This window comes from Lonchura striata, chromosome 32, assembly GCF_046129695.1.
Source record: "Lonchura striata isolate bLonStr1 chromosome 32, bLonStr1.mat, whole genome shotgun sequence".
Classification (NCBI taxonomy): Eukaryota; Metazoa; Chordata; class Aves; order Passeriformes; family Estrildidae; genus Lonchura; species Lonchura striata.
Window position 1 is genome coordinate 4,934,149 of NC_134634.1, and position 23,975 is coordinate 4,958,123.

The 23,975-nt window shown below is 42.6% G+C and overlaps 2 protein-coding genes across 4 annotated transcripts; one reads left to right on the forward strand and one right to left on the reverse strand.

Annotated features, from left to right (window-relative positions):
- Positions 1 to 10: 10 nt before the first annotated feature.
- IKBKB (inhibitor of nuclear factor kappa B kinase subunit beta) lies at positions 11 to 10,523 on the forward strand. Of its 2 annotated transcripts, none has more exons than XM_077789273.1 (21): positions 11 to 143; positions 215 to 309; positions 1,026 to 1,143; positions 1,896 to 1,965; positions 2,367 to 2,455; positions 2,922 to 3,011; positions 3,370 to 3,494; positions 3,821 to 3,928; positions 4,221 to 4,350; positions 4,810 to 5,004; positions 5,263 to 5,377; positions 5,720 to 5,843; positions 6,091 to 6,242; positions 6,356 to 6,417; positions 6,876 to 6,985; positions 7,245 to 7,315; positions 7,809 to 7,908; positions 8,093 to 8,240; positions 8,435 to 8,562; positions 9,291 to 9,381; positions 9,926 to 10,523. In XM_077789273.1, exons 1-21 carry the CDS (start codon positions 39 to 41, stop codon positions 9,992 to 9,994), a joined length of 2,295 nt encoding a protein of 764 aa, XP_077645399.1. In that variant the 5' UTR covers positions 11 to 38; the 3' UTR covers positions 9,995 to 10,523. The 2 variants fall into 2 exon arrangements, with proteins under 2 accessions (XP_077645399.1, XP_021391594.1); XM_021535919.2 differs by having other exon boundaries at positions 7,245 to 7,294.
- A 220-nt stretch (positions 10,524 to 10,743) lies between these two features.
- On the reverse strand, positions 10,744 to 22,838 carry VDAC3 (voltage dependent anion channel 3). Of its 2 annotated transcripts, XM_021535928.2 has the most exons (9): positions 22,760 to 22,838; positions 21,254 to 21,325; positions 20,098 to 20,147; positions 16,009 to 16,161; positions 14,899 to 14,951; positions 13,390 to 13,617; positions 12,386 to 12,536; positions 11,483 to 11,540; positions 10,744 to 11,232 (listed from the first exon to the last, which is right to left on the reverse strand). In XM_021535928.2, the coding sequence occupies exons 2-9, from the start codon at positions 21,318 to 21,320 to the stop codon at positions 11,141 to 11,143; spliced, it is 852 nt and encodes a 283-aa protein (XP_021391603.1). In that variant the 5' UTR covers positions 21,321 to 21,325; positions 22,760 to 22,838; the 3' UTR covers positions 10,744 to 11,140. The 2 variants fall into 2 exon arrangements, with proteins under 2 accessions (XP_021391603.1, XP_077645402.1); XM_077789276.1 differs by lacking the exons at positions 20,098 to 20,147; positions 21,254 to 21,325; positions 22,760 to 22,838 and adding an exon at positions 19,023 to 19,137.
- Between the last annotated feature and the right edge of the window lie 1,137 nt (positions 22,839 to 23,975).

Below are 23,975 nucleotides of genomic sequence, written 5' to 3' on the forward strand. Positions count from 1 at the left end.
CGGAAGCGCAGGTCCCGCGGAGCGGAGCCGGGCCCGCCATGAGCCGCCCGCCCGCGCTGCAGGCGCTGACCTGCGGGCCCTGGGAGATGCGGGAGCGCCTCGGCACCGGCGGTTTCGGCAACGTCATCCGCTGGCACAACAAGGTAGGCGGTAGCCGGGCCCGCGGCGCCCCGGCTCCGGACCCGGTCTCAGCCCACCCTTACTATGTCCACAGGAAACCGGCGAGCAGGTGGCCATCAAGCAGTGCCGGCAGGAGCTGAGCCCGCGCAACCGCGACCGCTGGGCGCTGGAAATACAGATCATGAAGAGGTGAGGCGGGGCGGCGGTGTTCTCGGGCCGAGGCCGGTGCCCGCGTGGGCCGGGCCGGGCGGAGGGGTCGCTGCGCGGTGTCGCGTCGGTGCCCCGGGACGCGTGGCGGAGGCGGCCCTGGAGCGCGGATCTGACGGGTGCGCTGAGGGAAATGGTGGGAGAGGCTTTCGGCCGCTGGCCGCCAAGGGATCCCCTTCCGGGAGGTGCCCGGTCCGCTCGGCGGCAGGTGGGTGGAAGTTCACGCGTAAGAAAACTTCATACGGTGCTGCGTGAGACTCTTGGGTTTCACACTGCCGTCTTCGGCTCGTCTGCTGTGCCCTCAGCGCTACAACAACGCTGCTACCTAGCCGCTGCTTTGCTTGCCTTAACGTCTGTCCCTTGGGGTGTTGGATTAGCATTTTCGGGTGTAGTGGTCTGATTGCAGTTTGGGTCTTTTCTGGACGGTGGCAACAGACTGCCTTGCACTCCTTGCAAGAGTTGTTGCTGTACCTTCTAGACAGATCTGTAATGCATGTGTGTTGAAGAAACACACTGTCTTGCACGTGAAATGCTAGGAGTTTGAATGAGGCTAGATCCGTGAAATATGCAAACCTTCAGAATTCACTCATTTAATTTCTAAAAGGATTTGTGATCACTTTAGGTGATGACCAGGAGCATGTGAAATTGTATAGCAGTTGCAGAACATCATGCCTACTTGCCTAATTTTTGTTCCGCAGACTGAACCATCCCAATGTGGTGGCTGCCCGCGATGTCCCTGAAGGGATGCAGAAGCTCGCACCAAATGACTTGCCACTGTTGGCCATGGAGTACTGCCAAGGGGGAGACCTCCGCAAGGTGAGGTCCCTGGGGTGGTAACCAAGGAATGGGTCAGCTTCTAATCTTATCCTGGGTTTTCTGTTCTCTTAGAACCTTTGCTTTCACATCCTGAGGCTTCCTAATTCTATCATGGCATCACCAGTTGTTGGTGGATTGGTCCTTGATACTATGTTCAGCTTTTGAAGACTTAAGTGCTTTGTGAAACTCTTTTGGTTTTTTGGATGCAAGTGACACTGTGAGGAGTTTGCACATAAATAATGAGGGCAAGTGTAAGGGATGTGCAACAGAATATGAGTATGGCCAAGACCATTGTAGGGTAGGTGCATCTGTAGGCTGTACCCTTCCTTAAAGTGATTAACTCTTGTCTGTTGTAGGAAGAAATAACACATGATAGTTCTAATCCTAAGGCTTTTCTGACCTTTGCTGTAATCTGCCCATAGCTAAAACACAGACTTTAGGCCTCATATTGGAGTTGATATTGGCAGGCACAGGGGAAATGGCAAAGAGGGATGGAACAAACAGAAGGATTAGAATGGGATGACAGTGACTTTTCACCTACTCCTTTATTCTCCCATGCAATTAAGCTAAGGCTGATTTAATTATGAAGCTGTAATTGCTGCTGTCACAGGTCACACCCCATAGAATTTTGTGCTTCTGGAGAATTTAATTGCTGTTGCTGAAATTTCTTGTATCCCTGAGAATTTGCGGGACTGTGGGCTTCACTCAGGATAGAGGAAGGAAAGACTGCATTTTGTGTTGCTTACTTGCAGTACCTGAACCAGCTGGAGAATTGCTGTGGCTTGCGGGAAGAAGCTATTCTTATCTTGTTATCTGACATTGGTAAGTGGTAGCCTTCAGTTGTCTGAGCTATAGAAACCTTTTTAGTCCTGAATCAACTCTCCAAATATACAGCAGTGACCTTAGTGACTCAGTTTTAGACTGACCTTTTATGATCTTGATCATCTACCAAAAGTGTTGGGAGTCTGGGGAGGTCCTTGCCTACTGGAAGCTAGCCAGTGTTACTACAGTTTAAAGGAAGAATGTGGGGGAACATTCAGAGAGAGAACTCAGTTTGTGTCCAGAGTTCTATGATGCTAACTTTACACCTTACACTTAGTGTTTCATGGTATGTTTCATTGTACAAGGTTTGATGTGAAAGCCATAAATAGAACCGAGTCCTTACTGATCTTGTCTAGGTACTGTTACTTATGCTCTTAAAATTTCCTTTATGTGTGTCTCAGCTTCTGCTCTCAGATACCTTCATGAGAACAGGATCATCCACAGAGACTTGAAACCAGAGAACATTGTGCTGCAGCAAGGAGAACAAAGGGTAAGCAGGAAGCAGTTGTCTCTGCCTGCACAGACAAGTAAGCTTATAAGGAGCATGCATGTGCTTCATGCAGTTACATGGTCCCTCTGCAAGAGCACTCAGCCCAGGATAACACCTGTCTCAGGCCACTATGTCAGATGAATAGTATTCTGTGTGCAGCTAAGACATTGTATTAGACATCTGTTAACACCTGACATTTCGACTTTCAGCTATTAAGGAGAGAGCCACACTGTACTGATTGACCTAAGATTGGAAGGAACTAGACACATAACTGCTAAGTGTGCTATGACACCTTCAAATTCATTGTGGCTTAAGGAATCTACAGTAGCCTCCCATTTCTACTTCTGCCTCTTCACTAGCACCTTTCCTGTATAGCTTTGAAGAGCTGAACATTTTCTTTCTGCTGTATGATGTGCTTTTAACAGGATTTCGGTCTAGCACTCTTATTCTCTGTTGTGTGTTTCAGTTAATACACAAAATCATTGACCTTGGTTATGCTAAGGAGTTGGATCAGGGTAGCCTATGCACATCCTTTGTTGGGACTCTGCAGTACTTGGTAAGAAAGGAATTCAGGTATAAGAGCAGCTACTGCTTTCTAGTGGGGTAGAATTAATTGTTATCAAGTTTTGGGCTGGGATTAAGTACTTGCATGGTATGGGGTGTGTTTGTGGTGCTGAAGCAAGTGAAGGTGACTGTTTTTTGCTGACACTGGGTTTTCTGCTAGTTGCTTCTATTATGAATAAGCAGAAGTGCCAGTAACCAGGAATACTGCTCACTCCTAGAGGGAATTAAAGCATGTGAGAGGCAGCATTCAGTAATGTCTTTAATAATTTGTACAAATGTTAATGAGATGTTAAGGGATAGAGAAAGCTTAGAGCTGGGTGGCTTTTTCTCATGTGTGTAAACTGTACCAGGCTCCAGAGCTGCTGGAACAGCAGAAGTATACGGTGACAGTGGATTACTGGAGCTTTGGCACGCTTGCCTTTGAGTGCATTACAGGCTTCCGACCATTCCTACCCAACTGGCAGCCAGTGCAATGGTGAGTGAACTGTGGCTGGGTGATAAGTGGGCATGATGTGACTTTCCTGTAAACAGGAAGTATGGTGTCCCTTGATTCTGAGGATAATATCCCTATGTTCCTTGCCCTTATGGAAACTGACCCCTTTCACAGGAGTTTGACCCACCTGAGCAAGTTCAACATTCCTGATACTTGCTCTATGGGATAAGGGCTGACTCCTGCAAGGCAGATAACAGAAACCAAAGTGGCATCTGTATTATGTCTATCAAGAATAGCTTTAAGAGCCTACTAATTTACAGGATGGGAAAGGCAGGCAATTATTTCACCATTGTGCTTGCTTACATTAGGCATACAAAAGTCCGTCAGAAGAGTGAGCTGGATATTGTTGTTTCAGAGGACTTATCTGGAGAAGTCAAGTTTTCTAGCCGTCTGCCCTGCCCAAACAATCTGAACAGGTAAGTACTAGAAATTGCTGTGCTGAGATAAACTGATTCTTCTGCAAAAGGACCAAGATTATGTTATATGCTCTACTGTGTTAATCTGTGAATAAATTGAGTGCATGACACAGGCAGTACTATTATCACTTATCAGACTTGTATAGTCTTGGTTTCTGCCTTCAAAACACTACATTTGTGATAGAGAGAAGTGGGGGGGAGTTTTGTTAGTCCTCCCACACAGAACAGGCCATATGGTTATTGCAAATGCACTTTTACCTCTTCTGATCTCCTCCTGGTTTTTATTGCTCAGTGTTTTGTCTGGGAGGCTGGAGAAATGGCTGCAACTCATGTTAATGTGGCACCCACGTCAGAGAGGTACAGATCCTATGTATGGACCCAATGGGTGTTTCAAAGCTTTGGATGACATTTTGAACTTGAAGGTAAGCAGTAGGTCCATATTACCCCGAAAAGTTTTCTGGAGAGTAGTTGCCTGTATTCTGTGAGAGGAAAGGCTTGAATCATAGACTTAGGAGGAAGAGTGAGGCAGAAACTCGCAGAACTGTCTCCTGACAGCTAGTGACAGGTGCTTTTCTCTTGCTTCTTTGAGGACAAATACTCGCTGAGCTTATTAGGAGTAGTGAATAGCTTCCGTGAATGCTTAGTTCCATATTCTGATAGAGGATTCTACAGGTGAAGGTATTTAATTGCCATGTGGCCTCTCACTTGATGGAGGACAAGAACTTTGCCATAATGTTAGGAAGTAGCTGCAGAGTGAATTCTTGAGTCTGCTAAGTACTTTGAGAAGTTTTTTGGTGGTCATTGTCCCAGTCCCTTGATCTCTGCTCTAAGATGACCAATGTATCGTCAGCCTTTCTCATGCCATGCTACTCTTGTTGTAGTTGCTTCATGTTTTGAACATGGTTACGGGAACTGTGCACACCTACTCTTTGACAGAGGAAGAGACTTTGCAGAGTGTAAAGGCCAGGATTCAGTCAGATACAGGAATTCCAGAACAGGACCAGGAACTACTGCAGGAAGCAGGACTTGCATTGTTTTCTCAGAAGCTGGTCACTAAACATATAGCTGATAGCAAGGTGAGTCTGGATAGTCCTTTTCTTGCTTTTGAGTGAATCAGAAGACACTTCTCTCACTTTGGGATCACAGGACTTGCATGCTTTTGCCATGGTAACCTCACAGACCTGACAACCATTGTAGCATAGGTACCTATGCAGGTGCATAGGCACCCTGTTGCCTATGGTGTTCTTTGTTTAGCTGAGGAGGGCTGTTTTGTACAGTGTTACCAAGGCTTGCTTTTCCTGAGAAAACCTAGTTGGGTCTTTTGTCTTCTGCAGGTGAATGATACTGCAGCTGCAGACACAGACCTTCTCTTCCTCTTTGATAACAAGAAAGTTTCCTATGAGGCTCAGGTGGCCTTGCGTCCTCATCCAGAAAGTGTTGACTGCATCCGTAAGGACTTTCTCTGACATGAATGTGAAGGGCGGCGGTCTGTATTGAGAGCAGTGTCCATGTTCTGCAGTCTGTGTCATGTACAAAGAGTAGAGGGAGCTCTTACATCAAGAAGCAGTAAAACAGACTGTTATTAATTCAATTTATCAGAATAACTGAAAAAAGGAAGTGTTGGATTTTGGTATATTGGGGGAATTGCACAGGGGTTATCCAGCTCTAGGCTTTACAGGTGGTAACATACCCCTCAAAGGAGCAATGTTTTGGTCTGTTTTGTGATAACACAACTTTCTGGCTTCATGTTGATACATATGTTTCTCTTTTCCCCACCTCCTCTGTTTTCAGTTCAGGATCCAAAGAAGAATCTCCACTTTTTCCAGTTGCGGAAAGTGTGGGGTCAGATCTGGCACACAATCCGAATGCTGAAAGAGGACTGTAACCGGCTTCAGCAGGGGCAGCGAGCAGCCATGTACAGTGGCAGTTTCTCTAAAATACTTATGTCTGTCTTTGTGCTTTGGTGAAAGGGAAGACAGAAATGGGACCTTGTTGGAATGGGGAAGCCCATGATTATAAGCAATTAATGAAAAGCTGAGAGTTAACCCTTTGGCACAACTGCATTTGTCCTCACTGCTATCTCAAGTGTCTACTTTGGATGTAAGAGGAAGCCTGGTGGATTTTTATTTTTAGAGGCTAATCGGACCTTCTTGTCCATGCAGGATGAATCTGTTGCGTTACAATAGTACCCTCTCAAAGATGAAGAATTCAATGGCCTCCCTTTCTCAGCAGCTGAAAGCAAAGCTGGACTTCTTTAAAACAAGCATCCAAATTGATCTGGAAAAGTATAAAGAGCAGATTGAATTTGGAATTAGTGAGTATAGCATCTGGCAAACAGGTCTTTTCATGCCTTTTATCCTCACAAAAACACCTACCCCTTTCTCTGTGAACCTGAGAAAGCCAGTCACTCTTCTTTGATTCCTGTAGCTTCTGAGAAGCTGCTGTTTGCCTGGAAAGAGATGGAGCAAGCTGTGGAACTTTGTGGGCGGGTATGTTTCTAAATCTAACAGCTTATCATAAAGAAAAAGAGGCTTGTTTTTATTTTCTCTCCCCTACTCCCCCTTTTACTTCATTGTCCCTGCCTTAAATAGAAACTCCTTGTGTTTGGACTGATTCCAAATTTCACATTGCCTTGGTTTGTGTGGCACCATTTTTGTCCATTACTAGTACTACCTGAAGCTTATTCTGTTGTAAGACTTCAGGGAAAGAGGGAGGTCTGGGGGAAACCTCAGAAATGTCTTGGAAGTTGTTTTATCCAAGAGCACTGACCTAATTTCCTTGAATTGAAGTGACTCCTATTCTCATTTGTCTTTGGCCAAGGCTGCTGTTTGTGTCTTGCAAACAGCAAGAAATATGTGTTTAGAAATATGAATAAGAAAAGAAGAACTAATATGAGTGATAGTGTATCTGAGACTATTCTGTTGCTTGTGTTCTACCCTGCTTTCAGGAGGATGATGTGGACCAGTTAGTGAAAAGGATGATGGCACTGCAGACAGACATTGTGGACCTGCAGCGAAGCCCACTAGGTCGTAAACAAGGAGGAACACTGGAGGATTTGTGAGTTTAACTGCCTTGAGCTTCAGATGCAGGAGTGTTTCTAGCTAAGCTTACTTATTACAGGACAATGAAAGGGCTATTACTTCCACCCAAATTATTGGGGACTGGGAGGACTTGAGTACTGAAGTTGGCATTTTGATTAATCTGTCATTGGTCTGAAGTGGCAGAAAAGTATAGAAAAGATTTGAGTTCTCAAATTGTTTGTTCTTAATTTTGGTTCTTTGGAAATTCTTTGTTTTTTCCTGCTTTTTTCTTCTAGAGAAGAACAAGCCAGAGAGCTTTACCGAAGACTAAGAGAGAAGCCAAGAGGTAAAAGACACTTTATTCAAGGTCAGCTTGCTTTGTGTGGATAGTAACTTTGGAGATGTAGTAATGATCATTGAGAAAACTGTCTGCCTCCTAGACCTGCCCAGACACTAGCAGCACATGGGCTCTCCTGGACTTGCCTTTTTCTCCAGAGGGAAATCAGGGAGTCAGTTTCACATTAGGCCAGCTTTCCTTTCTTGGTGCTTTGTAAGCTGTTCTCTAAAATCCTCTGGAGCTCTTCGCAGAGCAGGCTGTTGCCACAAGCATGTGCTGCTGCTTCTGTGTAGGAAGGATAAAAGACATTGCTGTTCCTTTGATACAGTCCCAACTCTCAGTTTCAAATTTTTTACATTTTGAAGAAGGTGGTCAAAAATTAGTGTAATTCATCCCATGCAAATGTGCATATCCTGAACTTTGGATACTTCAGGATTGAAGCAGTAGTGGAAACAAGCCACTAAGAATCTTCTCATTCTGTCCTATAAACCTACCTTTCTGTGTAATACTGACTTCATTCCAGACCAGAGGACAAGCGGTGACAGCCAGGAAATAGTACGACTGCTCCTACAGGCAATACAGACCTTTGAAAAAAAGGTTCGAGTCATTTATACTCAGCTCAGGTGAGTTTTGTAGATTTTGTCCAGTTGAGAGAATGCATTCTCTCTTCCAGTGAGAGAAGGTTTAAAACTCAATGCATGTAGCTAATGAGATCTTGCAGTGTTACAGGAAATAAGTAGCTTTCAGAATGTTGTCCTACTACAGTGGCCCACAATGTGATCTAATAAGTTTTTATTTTTTTAATAGTAAAACTGTAGTTTGCAAACAGAAGGCATTGGAATTGTTCCCCAGAGTGGAGAAAGTGATGACTCTGATGAGTGAAGATGAGGAAACAGTTGTTAGGCTTCAAGAGAAACGACAGAAAGAACTGTGGAACTTGCTGAAAATTGCTTGTGTAAGTAAAAGAAAAACTCCACTTTAACCCAAGACTATAGTTTGTAGCATAAGTTACTGAAATAATAGTAAATTGAATATGTCCTATAGTTATTCTGAATTCATATTAAAGCCAAGTTCCAGGTTGTCTCATATTCTTGGCTGCTGAAAACTAGTGGAAATAACTGCACTCTGAATATTCTGTGTTTTCTTCAGAGTAAAGTACGTGGTCCTGTTACTGGCAGTCCAGAGAGCATGAACACATCACGTCTCGGTAGCTCGGGTCAGCTGCTGCTGCAAGTCCCTTCTGGAACATACAATTTATCAGACTCTGTAAGAAAAAGGTGAGGCAAAGTCTGGAGTTCTTCAGCTGCTAATGCCAGCACTACAAAGCTGGGCTTCCTGCTTTATGAAATAATGGCACACAGGGTTTCTCATATTTTACACTTCATGTTCAGCTTGCATTGTCAGCAGTCTGGGTTTATTTAGTAGTTAGACTTCCTGGGGCTTGCAAATCTTCCTTACAAAAAACAGGGAATCATGTATAGCTTCACTTCCCCCTGCCTCAGTAATAGCAGTAGTTTTTTGTTTTCTTCCTTTAATCTGAGATGGTTGGGCTCACTTGGAAGTACACTGCCAGCAAGAACTGTTGCAGCATTGTCATGTAAGGTCATAGTAGCTGAGCTGTATCACTGAGGAGACTGCTGTAACCAAGCTTGTGTAGTTCTGGCTTGCTTAAATGAACTGGGTCACCACTTGGAATGAGAGACCTTGGTTTGTTTACTTGCACATTGTTCCATCCTTAAGTTTATAGGTTTCTCAGCTTTTTCTCTAGGAACAGTGGTCCCACATAATGAGAACCCAATCCCATCGTGGAATACATTTCCTTTCTCCTGTGTAGTAACTCAGGGGCTGCCACCAACTTTTCAAGTTGCAGTATGAATTACAGGCCTGTGACCTGACTGACTTCAGTGTTCTGCAGCGTATCTGCAGGAAATATTTCTTGATGATAGGGGCAACATATCTTTAAACTGCCCATAGAAATTAATAGTGTAATAATTGCCCTTTTCAGTGAGGAGCTACTGCTGGAATCTCGGAAACTTTGTAGCCAACTAGAAAATGTGATGCATGACACAATGAAGGATCAAGAACAGAGTTTCTTGGTAATGTATTAATTTCTATAAATGGACTGGGGAAGTACATGGCTTCAAAGTTCTGCTTCTCCAACTTTGCTACCACTAATATAGCTAATTGAAATCTTTTATTTACTCTTGGACAAGAGGCAAGTAGGAGTTGCAGAGATAGGAAGAACCTGTTCCCTCATAATCTGTTGACTGACATATTCTGCTTGCCTACACTGGGAGCCACGTGCTGGGAATTTTTTGTGCTGAACAGTAAAGGATGGCACTTAGCCATTGTACAAAAATACTGCAAAACTGCACACAAATTTAAGATAATTGGGTGGCAGTACAGTGGTGGGCAGGGATGCTTAATTTAATAATGCAGAATATTAAAAAGATTGTAAAATACTAGAGTGCAAGTAAAGTAGGTTAAGTGTTTCCTTGATGGCAGTCATGTGGCTTATCATGAAATTATATTGACCAACTTGTTCACAGTGAATTTTTTTAGACTCATTAAAAAATGCTTTACTTTTATCCTAGAGAAAGCTTGACTGTAAGCTAGTGTTGAATTTCATTTGTTCTTTAGGCTCTAGACTGGAGCTGGCTGCAGCTTCAGGTAGAAGAAACAAACAGTCCAGGACAAACCGAGATGTAAAATCACTTTGGTTGCCTGTGAAGCCATGCTACTTTGGGAAGCCAACTGTGAAAAGCTGCTGCCTCTGAGAAGGGAGTATCAACTGCCTTCTTCTACTGTCACCAATTGCTTATGTGATACATACGGCCTAGTTTTTAGTATCCACTTGTGAGACACTTTTTCACAAAGATACAGTAGGGAATGCCTGCTCTTAACTGCTTGGAAAATGTTCTTAATTGTGCCTTAAGACAGCAGATACTCTGTCCTGATCAATCTTCCCTTAGGCATCAATCACCTGTGGCTGTTTTGCTGCATTTTAGGCTCTCTAATGAACAATGGACATACACCCAGTCACTGGTAGATTTCACCTTCCTAATGAACTGTGAACTTAATTTCTTAACTTTGCTGATTTGCACTTTTTTTCTTTATGTGTAATGGTTGTACTTACCTAATACTTGTTTCCTGTATGGGAACGGAATTATCTAAAACATGTAAACTTTTGGTTTGCTCTTTTTGATGCGCTCAATAACACTATAATGGAAAAAGTTGCTTTCACTGTGCAGGTCTCTAAAACATGTGAGGTGTAAGAATGCTACCCTAGAAACCACAGGAGAAGGAAATTTCAGTGTATAGGTATATTGTAACAAAGCATTTGCAGATTATCTATTAACTGTGCTTACAGTTGCATGTAAAGAAAAAAAAAAAAAAAAAGACCAAAAAACCCAGCTGGATGGAAACCTGGTAAAGAGTCAACACACGGCAACCCTGTGTTCTGACCGTGACCAATTTATTTCATTCTGAGGTAACCCCAAATTTCCACTACAGCACAGAGACCTCCTTTTACAAAAGGCCGTGAAGTATAGGACATGCAAAATGCAATACAATAGTGGGGAGAGGTTGGATTTTCTTCTGTTTTTTTTCAAACAGATTTAAAATACAGGAAACTGAAATGTGGCACAAACATCACAACTTCTATGCATGCCTTCATGTGTCTTCCTTTGTTGTGCTGGCACACTCTGGACTTCAGCATTGGGTTAAAGTCATTCTTGGGAAGAATAGAAAGTTCACACTTCTTCAAATTTCAGAGTAATATTAAGGCTGAAATGCATGGGGTACACTTTTCCTTCATCTTCCAGAGCACCACCAGTTGTTTTACTTACAGCTGTGCTAAACTTCCAGCTCAAATCCCAGCCCGAGTTTGTGACCTCCAGCACTGAAATTCTTGGCGTCAACCAAGCCTGAGAGTGTCAGCTTTACACCTACAAAAGCAAGTCATGAGAACCATCATACACTGAGATCCCTGTACAGTGCTCTCTGCCTCAGCTACTTGACCTCACTAACGTGGCTTAGTTGCCACAGGAACTTGTATACATAGACATCCTTTACTTCTGAGTTTGTGTCAAGACTTCTAGCTCCTTTGTTCATCTATTCTGTTCTTAGGATGACAGAGAATTAAACCATAATGTAGTACTTAATGCTGTTTGCCCATTTGCAGTGAGAATTACGTACCAGGTCGGAGGACATGAGTGTAACCAATTCCAATAAGGCTGGCATTGTTCACTTTAGCCTACAAGAAAAAAAAAAATCATAGCATTTATAAACTGAATACTTACGTATTTTTACAGAAGTGTCCCAGTGCCCTGAGAAGGGGGCTTAGGCATTAACGCTCTTCAGCTACTTGTAGATGAACCTCTATTAGAATCTTTTCTCAGCAAATGGTAATCCTACACCAATTCTGCCTACACAGAATGCCATGCTGTTCTTCACTGCCTCCTCAATTACGTCTTTATATCCTTTAAAGAGCTACTTACTACAGTCCCTCAGAGCCTGTTCACATCACTCAGGAGTGATTTTCTTTTTTCTTCAAATGAGCAAGAAATACATGAATATGCAATCCCCTTTCTGAATTACTACATTTCTCATCTTTGCTTTTGGTTCAATGGTCCTGGAACTAATTGTTGCTTTGAAACATAAATGCTTGTTACTTCAGTTTTTAGTATTAAAACACTCACATGTCAGCTGACTTTCAAGGGTTAACTTAATTGTTTGCAGAGGGCTGTAAGCTCAGCTGAACTTCCACCATTGTAACCTTAATAGGGTTTTACATTATGGATTTCAGAATTAAAAGGACACTGCGTCCTTTCACTACCTTTTAAAATACATTTTGCAGCACACTAGCACACTATTCCAAGCACACTAGTCAGACTATTTCACTATGGACAAAGTTATATTTAGGACTTCTTTTCCCCCCATAATTTCACAAGTGTGATGTGCGAGGTCCCAGTTTACATTTTAACCACGACAGAAGCCAATTTGCAATCTACCATACTTGCTCAGTAACTAGTTAAAGCAACTGCTTTGTAACATGAATTTTCAGTATTTAGGGGAGCATTTTTGTAACAAAATTCTTACCACAACAGAAGACTTGTCATCCATTTGGTACTTTCCAGCAATACCGAAACGTGTGTTATTACTGCCAGCCGTCCATGCAAGATTGACTGATGTCTCAACCTTATTAGTAACCTTCTGATAAATAGACCCACCAAACTCAGTGCCATCATTCCTGTTTGTAACAGATGCAAGTGTGTCAAGCCTTGCCTTGTTTAGTAACTCCTTAGATTAACCTTTCCCCACAGTCATTTGATCATTATCTCCTAAACTGAACCAAGAGATCCAATACTTCCCTGAGCCCAGGCTCACTACTTCCTAGCTGGAGCTGGCAGACTGCTTATATTTTACACAAAACATGTTTTGCTTTGCAGAATGGAACACGACTTTGCAATGGCCAGAGACCTAGTTTGAGGTTCTGACCAAAAAAACCAACCCACCCAGATAAGTGGCAGTGGTTACTGCCACTGTGTAGTAACACATAAAGGAGTTACGGGAATGAAAAGACTGAAAACCATGTTGTTGCATTACAATTATTTAAATACACCATCTTCAAAGCATCTCAGGCCATCTGAATGCCAAGACTACAGCTATGCAGAGATGACAGCTGGAAACAATGCTATAGCTGCCTTTCTCCTTCATCTTGGCCATTTCTGAGGGAGAAACTTTCTGTCTGATGGAGAGGGTGAGACGGTACAATAGTTTATCTGAAGGCTTTTTTTGTCTCATGCCATTACAGAAATTAAAGCTAACAGTTGTTAATTACGAATTACCCATAAAGGGCCCTTACATCACCATTTTAGATATACAAACCCCAAAATTACTCTGAAACAAGGTGTCAAGACAGCCAAGAGATGGGAAGTTGCCCGTATTTTAGTTGTACTGGAAATGAAAACACTGAATATAAATTAACTGGAAACAAATCAGCATCCCCTTCCCTTCACTCACCTTTGACCTAAAGCCTTTACTGCTAACTATTCCTATATTGTGGCTCCTCTGTTGTTTTTCTAGGCTCAAGTAATACTTACACACTAGTGTGCAGCTGAAAGTCTCCTGCCTTATATCCCAAGGCAAAGTTACTTTGTGAAAGCTTATACTTGGTTGTATCATAAGCCATCTGGTAGCCAGCAAGCCAGCCTTCATAGCCCACCACTGCCCAGCCATAAATGGTTGGTCCAGAGAGATCAATGTCTACGTTGCAGCCTACATGTATATAATCTCTTTTGTAGGTGGTCTTCAACTTTCCACTCTTCTTCCTGCAGAAACACGCAGTTTTATCCGCAGTAGTATACAAGTATGTAATATATGTAGTTTGATTCCAATATGTATGTTCCTTAAGGCCAGTTAATGAAACTACTGTATTCCCTAATCAAAACTTAACTGCTGCTGAAGAGGGCACAGGATAAGGATAATGGTATCAGGTATATTCACCTGGTGCTGCTTTTCCCCTACCACCTCAAACTCCACACAATCCTAAAGAAGCAAGAAAGACAAATTTGTTTCTCCTTAATGCTTTAAAACCAATGTGATTTCAATTTTTTTTTTCTCTGTGAGTGTAATGCATTATAGCATCATCAGTTTTTTTCAGGAGCATCCATAAACCTGCATCAATGGCTGTCTTTCAATGAATTTTTGTCTGTTTGGTTCTCTCCACTGTTCCTTCCTTGTGCAGTGCCTGCTTTCCTTTCTTCACTGCTGAGTACCAGTCTCCTCAACCAAAACCTGATTTTTTCATCCTCCAGACATCATCCACTTAGTCTGCCTTTTCTGTCCCTCTCATGATACCTCTTCCTCCCTCCGACATGTGTCTCTGTTGGTTTTGCTACCAATTAAAATACAACTACAACAAAACTTTACCACCTCTTTAATTCTCCCCCCAGCCTCCTTTCTCTTCCACTTAAGACATGGCAGAACACTTGTGCTGCCTGTCACTCACACCTAGGTCTGGGGTCTCATTTTTGACTTAGCTTCCAATTCCTCATAGCCAAGCAGTATTTCAAACTCAAGAGTCTTCTGACAGGCTCGCCCCATCAATAAATACCAGTCTTTATTTGCAAAGCAGTCTCAATCTTTGTGCATTATTCAGACATAAACACCACTCCTTTGCTCTACTACATACCAAATTTAAGTACATGAGAATTGAGAAAGACAACTAGGTGCTAGTCCACTGCCCATTCTACCTCCTCATTCAACTCCACACAGACATCTGGCCAAAAGCATCAGTAAAAATAAAAAAAAAGGTTTACTGACTTAAGACTGCCAAGAACATGAAGACCTAGTCGTTTAAGGGGAGAGTCAGAGATTAGTACCTACTGCAGAACAACAAATTTACCACTGGCCAAAAAGCTGAAGAATGCTTTCAACCAGAACTTGTCCTTCTGAGTTAAGTATTATCCACTGCCTGCAGAAGATTCTACAGTGACTGCAGAATCTTCTCCAATAAATGCTGAGCTTTTACACAATGAGCAAAGTAAGTATTTTTAGAAGTTATGGGAAATTCTAGCAGTCTGTAGATAAAGGTAATAGAAAATGTTTACCCTGTGTTTGGTACAAATGTAGTGTCAAGAGCCACCTTCAACCCTTCAGCCAACTGCAAAGAAAAATACACATTTGCTCAAAAATCAGTTGAAACATAATTTCTTATATTCCACTACTAGAATTCTTACTTCCTGTCTAAAGAGAAAACAAAATAAATAGAACTATGTCTCCCTCATGATTTACAATGAAATCTGAAGATGCTGCATGATGAAGGAGTAAAATGGGACTTTTTCTTCCCACAAGGAAGCCCTTTAACAGCACAAACTCTGTAAAACCTTCCTGTTTTTACATACAGGAAGATGACGCATCTAGCGCTGACAACAAGAAAATTATTCACAGAATGATGACACAAAGAAAACTGCTCAAGTCATGTTTCCTTACTCTTTATAGTTCAAACAGTCCATACTGTAGCTAAAAATCTCTCTCATAATCTACAGATACTCTGTTAAGACACAGTACTTCTTTACAGGCTAAAGCACATACCTGTCTCATTTTCCCCCACCTTTGTTACTAGCTAGACAGCACTTTCCGTTTTAAAGCACTGATGAAAGTATAAACATGAATGGCCATACATGGCAGATGGCACTACAGAATTTTTACTATCTTTGGCATCATTACCTTATACTTGAGGCATTAAGTCAAAGGCATAAACCTATTAATGTCAAAAAGAACTGTGTCTTGAGAGTGCTGCACGCAAGCAACCCTTTGTGTAAGCAGTGCCAAGCTGCAAACATTCACCTTTCTCTTCAACCTTCCAAAATATATTCAGTCTCAAGGCAGCCAAACTTGAGTTCTTATACATTAAAGCATTTAAAATTATGAGTCCTGTCTTTGGTTTCTCTGCCTGGCTGCAGCAGTGACAGCTCTACATAGTTAGGTTCATTCAATTAGCTAGGTAATTCTACACACCTGTAATTGCAGTAACTATACCCCCAAATCATTACCTAGCACCCCCCACTCCCAGCCTGTGTGTTCTGCAAATACATGTAAATTCTTTTAATACTCCAGATACTTTTGTGCAATTTTCATTTCTCTAGTGTTTTCTGTTCATCTCAATACAGTCTCATACCAGTTGCAGACACATTTCCAAAGTATCCATTTGGTCTTACTTGATTCTCGACAGAAATTTCTGTTCCCAGTGTGTTATCTGTGTTCCACTTCTGAATGAATGTAAGTCCATGGTCTTTCTCCTTATATTTGGTCTCCAGACTGCCTGAAGCCTTGCCTGTGTCTGTGTTGGAAGAACCAACTGCAGTGAATTCCTGTCAAAAGCACAATATCACAGAATCACAAAACAGTCTAAGTTGGAAGGGAGTCCAACTCGTATGTGAACGGCCCATATGGAGATCGAACCCGCAACTTTAGCGTTATTAGCACCAACCATGCTCTAATCAACTGAGCTAATCAAAGGGTTTAAGTAGCTAATCATGATTTTTAGGAATCTTTATATTTAATTGCATTCAGTTTTGCTACTTGTCAAGTGCCAGGACTCACACCTTTAGGCCTTTTGACAGAACCCTCAAAATCATCATCTTCCTCTTCCCTATCCCCACCAAAAATTATTTCATTTGCGTCACAAAATGATACTCCTTCTGGCATCTCTGTTCTGAGTATTTCTTTTATTTAGGTGTACTGATAGAACCTTGTAACTTGCCTAGGTTGACAGAAGCCCTGTTACACCAAGACCTGACACCTTCATTCACTTCTCATCATGCGAGTTTGATTACTTGCTACCCTGCATCTTAACTTTACCACACTTTTTCCCAAGCTTATGCATCAAAAAAATCCTTTTTCTGACTTCCACTGTCAAAGCAGTAGTTATTTCAACACTCCACAATTTGCTCTGTACCTTCACGTGACTCTATATCCAGATATAAAAAGATACTTCTTGGGATACAAAGCTCTATATATTCCTGGATTTTTCTTCACAATTTCCTCTAATTCCCTTTATCGTCTTACTAGTATTGTCCCAACTGTGGATGGAAAAGCATCTGTTGCAGTCCTAGAAATCCACTCCCCCTTAAGAAAAGCAATCCTACATTCAAGTTAGGTGAATAGCAAAAAGAAAAAAAGACTTTTCTCACATTTCTCCAAACATCTTTTGTGTATCTGCATTTTAGTCATTTCCCCCCGACATGTTTCAGCAGTGAAAATGTTTTCTGGAGAACTGATGCTTTTCATACCAACTACTGCACCCTAACATTGTGGTTCCCCCTACCATTTATGCTATTGTCATTTAGACTCTTCATATACTGTGGTGATGACTTTAGTATCTTCCCTCACAACTTCTCTTTCATTCCCTCAGCCAGTAACTCCACTTCAGAAGTTAAGTCACCCTTCATAAGGCACCTTCAAATTGCAGACCTTTTCTCCTTTACAGTATCAGACAGTAACCTGACCAGAGCACCTTGACATTGCTCTGTCAGGCTGGTCCTTCATTCAGTAGTGTAATGAAACAACTTTGAATTTTGTGTAACATGTATTTTGTAATATGCTATTCGGTCAATTCTTCACACACCAGAGCTTCCTGTTATTTATTGGACTTGAAATCTCAATATACATCTCTCCTGGAATAGGTCAAGAGGTAGGCTACTCAGTCTTTCATGCACAGCTGAATATTAAGCAGTGAATAGGCACACTTCTATAGTAGTAAGCTCAAGGTGTGTAAGAAGCGTCTGACAACTGCTCTCATTTCTTATCCTCAACTCTCCAATATTTCCCTTGAAGGAAGATAAATAATCTCTCACTACATTTACAAATTTTCTCTCTCTTGAAGCTTAAGTATTGAAAGATACAGTGCTTAAGAGATGGCAGGATCCATTTCCAACATATACAAGCTTTGGAACCCTGACTTTCCATATCCTTCTCATTCCAGGACTGTATTCCTGGATGTACATTACTTTGACATTTCTGAACTTTGCAGAGTATACAATGATACAAAGACTGTGTTTAAACGGTTGTTTAGTGCTGGGGAGCTGGGTCACACTCCTTACACACAGTTTGGGGCAGTGAGGGATGCTGGGGCAAGAGGAGACACTTACTTAAGATAATGCACTCCTGCAACAGCACAGAAGTTATTATAACATATCTAGCCAGCTACCAGAACATGTGACAGAAGTCAGGATGTGTTAAGACTACTTTAAGACATAATTGCTATAGTGTTCTAATGTCACTTCCACAAATTCAGTGTAAAGATGTCTCAAACCGGCATCACAATTCGGAAGTAACTTTCTTCTAATCTTAGAACAGGAAACTGATTAAAAAAGCTTGGTTTCTTTCTCAGATCAAGTAAAGGACAGACTGTAAACATTTGTCTCAAAGCCACAGGAAATAAAAAACCCTGCATTGTCATATGATCAAAAGCCAGAGCATTCTGTTAGGCGTCAAGAACTCAATCTGCTTCTGGATTGAGAGAGAGAAGTCTGCTGCCATCAGTCTTTATCTGTGTAAATTAGAACATCTCACCAAACCATAATTTCTTGAAGTTTTTGTAGCTGAAAAATCAAACTCATTCTGGCTCCATGTCACACGCGAGTCTGCATCAGCAGTTAAGCATGGCTTCTCATTGTCCTTCTAGTTTATGGTGCCCAGCATCTACAGGAATGCCATGCCCTTAGTAGGCAAAACCACTTGCAATCTATGAAGCCGTTATAATCAATAGACACTATCACTGTTGTTTTCTAAGTCCACAGGAAAAACACCCAAACATTTGTGTCAGAACAATCTGAGGTACTATTAGTATCCATGTATGAATTAGATCTCACGCTTTGTTTCTAACTTCATCTCCATCCCCAAAACTCTATTATTGTTGCATCAGAATCACTAACAAGCTCAAAACCTGAAGCAACAGACAACTGTACCAATACCATATCTAAATTGTTTTCTCTCTTGCTGTTTTTACAGTGTTCTTGTTGTGGACTGTTGGACAAAGATTGCAAATGGCTTTACATACATGGATCATACAACAGATCTAGGGCTATGGACACAGTCAAACTGTACAACGTGAATAACAACACAACTAAAAACAATTCAACACTTTACAAATGACTTAGTATGCAGCACAGAAAGTCTTGTCAGACAAAGCAATGAAGAACCAACATGTCAAAACAGTCATCATTCTTACCAACTGGATAAACATCCAGAGAAAATTGCATGGAAAAGAAAAAGCCCATTTTAGAACTTAATACAGTTGTTCATGTTCCATCACAATCAGAAGACAGCATAATTAACAGCACATTATTTGAGAATCAAAACTTCCAGCCAGGAAAACTGCCTATGAAGAGACATCAGTAAGCAGAGGTAGCCATAGTATGGAGACCACATAGTTCCTTGTGTCCACATGTTCCTGGTGCACAATGCAAGTAATTGTCAATAGCTCAATCAAGACAGAATGCAGTAATACAGAAGTAAGGACTTACACCATTTGCACAACATAAATGCAAGAGAAGGAGGGAGCTCAGGCAAATACGGTTACAAAGTAGGCTGAGAAGCAACTTGTCTTACCAATCAGAACAGCACTGAGAGTAAGACATGCAGAACTCAGTCAGTGTAAGAAAAATATTATCTAGTAAATAATTTATGCCTGTGGTTAAAGACCAAAATTATGACACCCATTCCTAGTTTTGCCAGCCCTCCTGTGAAATTGTGAGGAAGCTCCATTTCTCCATCGTTAAAATGGGGATCAAAAGATATTCTTGTTACTTGGAATGCTAAAGCTCACTTAAGCTCTCAGATTCTACATACAGGGTACTGCAGGTCTGTTTTCAGTTTTAATTAACTCCTGAATTTTAAGCACAGTGGAAATGAGTGAAAACACAGTTAAGTTAAACTCCAGTGCTTACTTGACCCTTGACCTCTTGGATAAAAGTCCCTCTGGACTAAAATTCCTATGAAAACAGTAACCACAGAGAAACTCAGCTGCATTCATAAGTAAAAATGAGAGCTATGCAAGGTGAAGAAACTCATGTTTGGGATGCATCAATGGAACAGGCAGGAAAGTAACTACAAGGTGTATGAAAATTCTTGCATGCCATGGGAAAAAAAAGTACTGCTACATCAGCTTCTCAGTCAGCTATGAGTTTTAAAATGAGAAATGAAAGAGAGAAGCAACACCTGCTAGCAAGTTAATGCTTGTTATCAGTTCAGGAATTTGTCCTTCCACTGCTATGCTGGTGATGTTGAAAGTCCCAAATACTTACCACCCCACAGGAAGACTTGGTCTTCAACTCTAACTTGACCATTCCAAATCCTGAAAATAAAAGCACACAGCACCTGTTTCACTGAAAGATATAAACAAGGCTTATTTTCAACACACCCAAAGTATGTCAGCTAGGGTACACTGACCTGAATCAGTTTTCATGTTTAAACAGTTGTTGATCATCCTGAGGGTTACAAGGATTATGGGAAGAATGATTGAAGGAATTCTGACAACTCAAAGCAATTCGCCTCATAATTTATAGTCATAACAGATACCAACCATGAAGTACCTCCACCTTCTGTAGCTACCAGCAGTCTAGGACCCATCAATACAGTTAACCATCTCTTCTGATTTACTTAAGTTTACATTTTATTTCTGATTTGGGGGCAGGAAATTTTTCTTCTCTACTCCAAAACAATATGTTTCAACTTACTTCAATCAGTGCCATATACAGAAGTACTACTGCTTTCTTCCTTTTCTGTCTGCTCTGAATCTAGGGAAATATCTAGCCCTCGCGCTAAGTAAAAAAGCTTGAAGTAACTGACTCTAAAGCAGGGAATTTGAGTTCTTAGGAAAGCCTGAACTCCAGGGTGGGAGAGACCAGACCACAGTGCATTTTAGTTTTATGTAGCATATGGATTTGTAATACAAATGAAATCTTTATTGCACACAAACTCAGATTAAAAAAAAAAAATTAACGCTTTCTAGTACTGTTTCCAGAAAAGGGACAAATGCAAATACTGTGAAAATATCTGCACACCAGCTTTAATAGGCTATTCTGATTAACATAAAGGTCACTCTTTCTCAGAAACCTGTTTACTGCCACATGTGGTCTCCTACAGCAATCCACATCAGTATCCCTGATTTGATGACTCTAAATAGAAAAATCAGAAGGTAAAAAAAGAAGGCAGCATTTTTCAGAGACTGTTCTGGAGTGCATATTAATATCAAACCTATAATCTTCCCCTCGAACTCTTTGCCACTGCAGTATTATCATAACACATGTCCAAAGTTCAGAATCAGAAGGGGCTAGATGCTCCAGGGCTCTGCTGCTAAGGTATTAGGGAATGTCTGAGGTACTTGTGTTCTTACAGGGATTTTCAAGATGCCTAAGGGAAAACTATGAAAGGTGATCAAACCATCCTTATCTTACTTACCATATCCCTTGTTGAAAACGTCCCTGGCAGACTTTCCCAAGTCACAGTATGACGGTGGGACAGCCATTGGATCTGAAACACACACAACACTGTAAGAATCCTAGCTCTAACAGCATAAAATGTAAACTATGTCCAAAGCATTAATAAACATCTATGATTAGTAGTCTTTGAATACATCACCAATACAGAACTGTCAGATCTTTGAAGAATGTTCATCAAAGTCATCCTTGCATCACTGTTGCTTTGTCCAAAACAAGCTTCAATTCAACAAATTAAAAAAAAAATTATATAAAAAAAAAGAATTTAGAATCACTGAACCCCAGCTATTACATTCCACTATGCATGCTGGCCTCACAGTCTTACATTGCAAAAAGAACTCACAGGAGCCTTATTGCTGTTCTGATGATGAGGAAACATTGCTTTTGTGACAGGACCCATTCTGAAAGGGACCTCAAGTAGCAAACAATGTCAACACTTAGCAATTCCAAAGGAAAACAGGTCTCGCTTCCATCTGCACTTGTGACTTCATAGAAAGCTTTTTCAGAGATGTGAAAAACAGGAAAGAGATCTCTGTATACTATCCAGTAGCCATCAGTGAGTATTTCTGCACTGTGCACACAGAGCAGCAAAAACTAAATTTGCTAATGGGGGTACATTTCCTAATACTGTTACCACTACATAGAAGAACATAGCTCAAACGGATGGGAATGTAATATTGCAGGACAAATGATACCTTATTTATTAGTTATCACAATTTAGGGATTCTGCATCACAAAACCCACAGTAAAAAAGTAGGCAAACTCTTCCCCAGTGGAAAATTAGTCTTTCTCTTCTAAAATAAGTCTACGGAAAAAAAAAAACCTCCCCAAACACCACCCCGCCCCGCAAAAGAAAAGAAACCTTGCAAAATAAATAACAATAACCGTGAGGCCGGTTTCATGTTTCCTGACGGATGTGGCGGAGCCTTGCCCACGACCACCGCCATGCACCTTTGGCGGCGGAGCCAGAAGGGCGGCGGCTGCGCGGCCCCGGGAGCGCGAGCGTCGCCCCCGCCCCGCACTGCCCGCGTAACGCAGCGGGTAACGGAGCGGGCGCGTTCCGGCGCCGCTTCCTCTCCACGCTGAAATGCCGGCGCCGTGGGAACACTCGGTCCCAGCCGCCGCACAAGTTCGTGCCTCCCGGCCGAGAAAGCGGAGCAGCTGGAAAAACCCCGGCCGCCTGGTGTCAGAGAGAGAGCCGGCCCGCGTCCCTGGGATGCCCTTTCGGCAGCCCGGGGGCCTACGGGCGAGGAACTGCCGCCAGAGCGAGCGGCCGGCGCCCCTTCGGGCCTCTGGCCCAGCCCCGCCGCGGCAAGGTGACTCGGGGGACGCCCGCCTCCGCCTCGGCGAGGTCCAGAGGACGGCACCGGGCTCCAGCCGGACAGCACCGCGAGGCGAGGCCCGGCCCGTCCCGGCCCTACCCCGCCCCGCCGGCTCGGCCCGGCCCCCGCCGCGGCCCCGGTGCTACCTGCCGCCCGCGCTGCCTCCGGTACGGCTCTCGGCGCCCCCCCCCGTCCGCATGCGCGGCGCCACCACTGCGCATGCGCCCAGGCTCCGGCCCCGCCCACCCGTGTCGGCTGCCGCCGCGCGGCCCCGCTCCGTCCCGCGCGCGGCCAAAGCGTGGCGGGAGCGCGCGTGGGAGTGCGCTTGGCCTCCCGCCGGAGCGGAGAAAGGCTGCGCGGCAGCCGGAGCCGCCTCCGCTCTCGGCGATACCAAGTTGTGCTTCGGAGGGACGGGGGAGGCCTGCAGAGGTATTCCGTGCCACAGGCCCCGCGCCCAGGGAGCTGCACGGCAGCCCCGCCTCACCCAGCCTGTCAAGACTCCAGCGGGCACTAAAGGTCGTCTCAAACCCTTCACCTGCCTTATCAGCCAAACCTCCTTAACTCACTGTCAGCCCCGTTGGGAACTTCTGCACAGACAAACCCCTTAGGGCCACTATAGCCCTGAATCAAAGGAAGGAGACAGGCCCACCCAATCTGAAGGTAAGACTCCAACTAGGGCAAAACCAAACACTGACATAATAGTGCAGCTAGTGTCGTTGACAAAGCTCAGCTGTTATTCTGCACATAAATAAGGTTGTCTGTGCACCCAAACAAGAGTATAGTACATGCCAAATTACACAGATTCCCTGTGATAAGGTTCACAACTTTTGCCTCTCATGATTACCAGACATCTTGCAGTCTAGTACAAGTCTAGATGAAAAGCCAGCGAACTGAGATATAGGGAGTGGGGAGAGAGAGAAAAAAAAAAAAAAGACACAATGTATATTTATATAATTCACAAAAAACAAGCAAACTCTCTGAAGAAGCTCTTTTCTCTTTTTACACATAGTAGAATTCACAGATTATGGAGAGAGACTGCAAAGCCAACTAATACTGTGTAATGGCCCAAAACAAAGTAGTCTTCTGGGATACCTGTTAAAAGATGATGGAGAATACATCACTGTAATGCTATGTGCTGTCCAGGAAACATTTACAAACGTGGTAAACTGTTTTTTGATTTTCTAAAATTACAGTGAATAAAATAATAATTAAACACCACTATACATTTGTAGGAATGTGCCCCCTGTTGCCAAATTATCCTTTGTCTCCTTAAAAAGGAAAAAAGCCCAGAAGTTTCTTTCCTCAATTTGGTAAAAAGACACCTCATAGGACCTTTGGGACTTCACCTCAAACCTAGGGCTG

Bases quoted from the DNA above. Each gene is read 5' to 3' on its own strand.
- IKBKB (XM_077789273.1), top strand. From the start codon at position 39: ATGAGCCGCCCGCCCGCGCTGCAGGCGCTGACCTGCGGGCCCTGGGAG. The intron at 5,005-5,262 runs GTGAGTCTGGAT...TGTCTTCTGCAG, and splicing joins AACATATAGCTGATAGCAAG to GTGAATGATACTGCAGCTGC. The intron at 9,382-9,925 runs GTAATGTATTAA...TTTGTTCTTTAG, and splicing joins ATCAAGAACAGAGTTTCTTG to GCTCTAGACTGGAGCTGGCT.
- VDAC3 (XM_021535928.2), bottom strand. From the start codon at position 21,320: ATGGCTGTCCCACCGTCATACTGTGACTTGGGAAAGTCTGCCAGGGAC. The intron at 20,148-21,253 runs GTAAGTAAGATA...TTTTATTTTCAG, and splicing joins CGTTTTCAACAAGGGATATG to GATTTGGAATGGTCAAGTTA. The intron at 12,537-13,389 runs GTAAGTATTACT...TGTTACAAACAG, and splicing joins TTTCAGCTGCACACTAGTGT to GAATGATGGCACTGAGTTTG.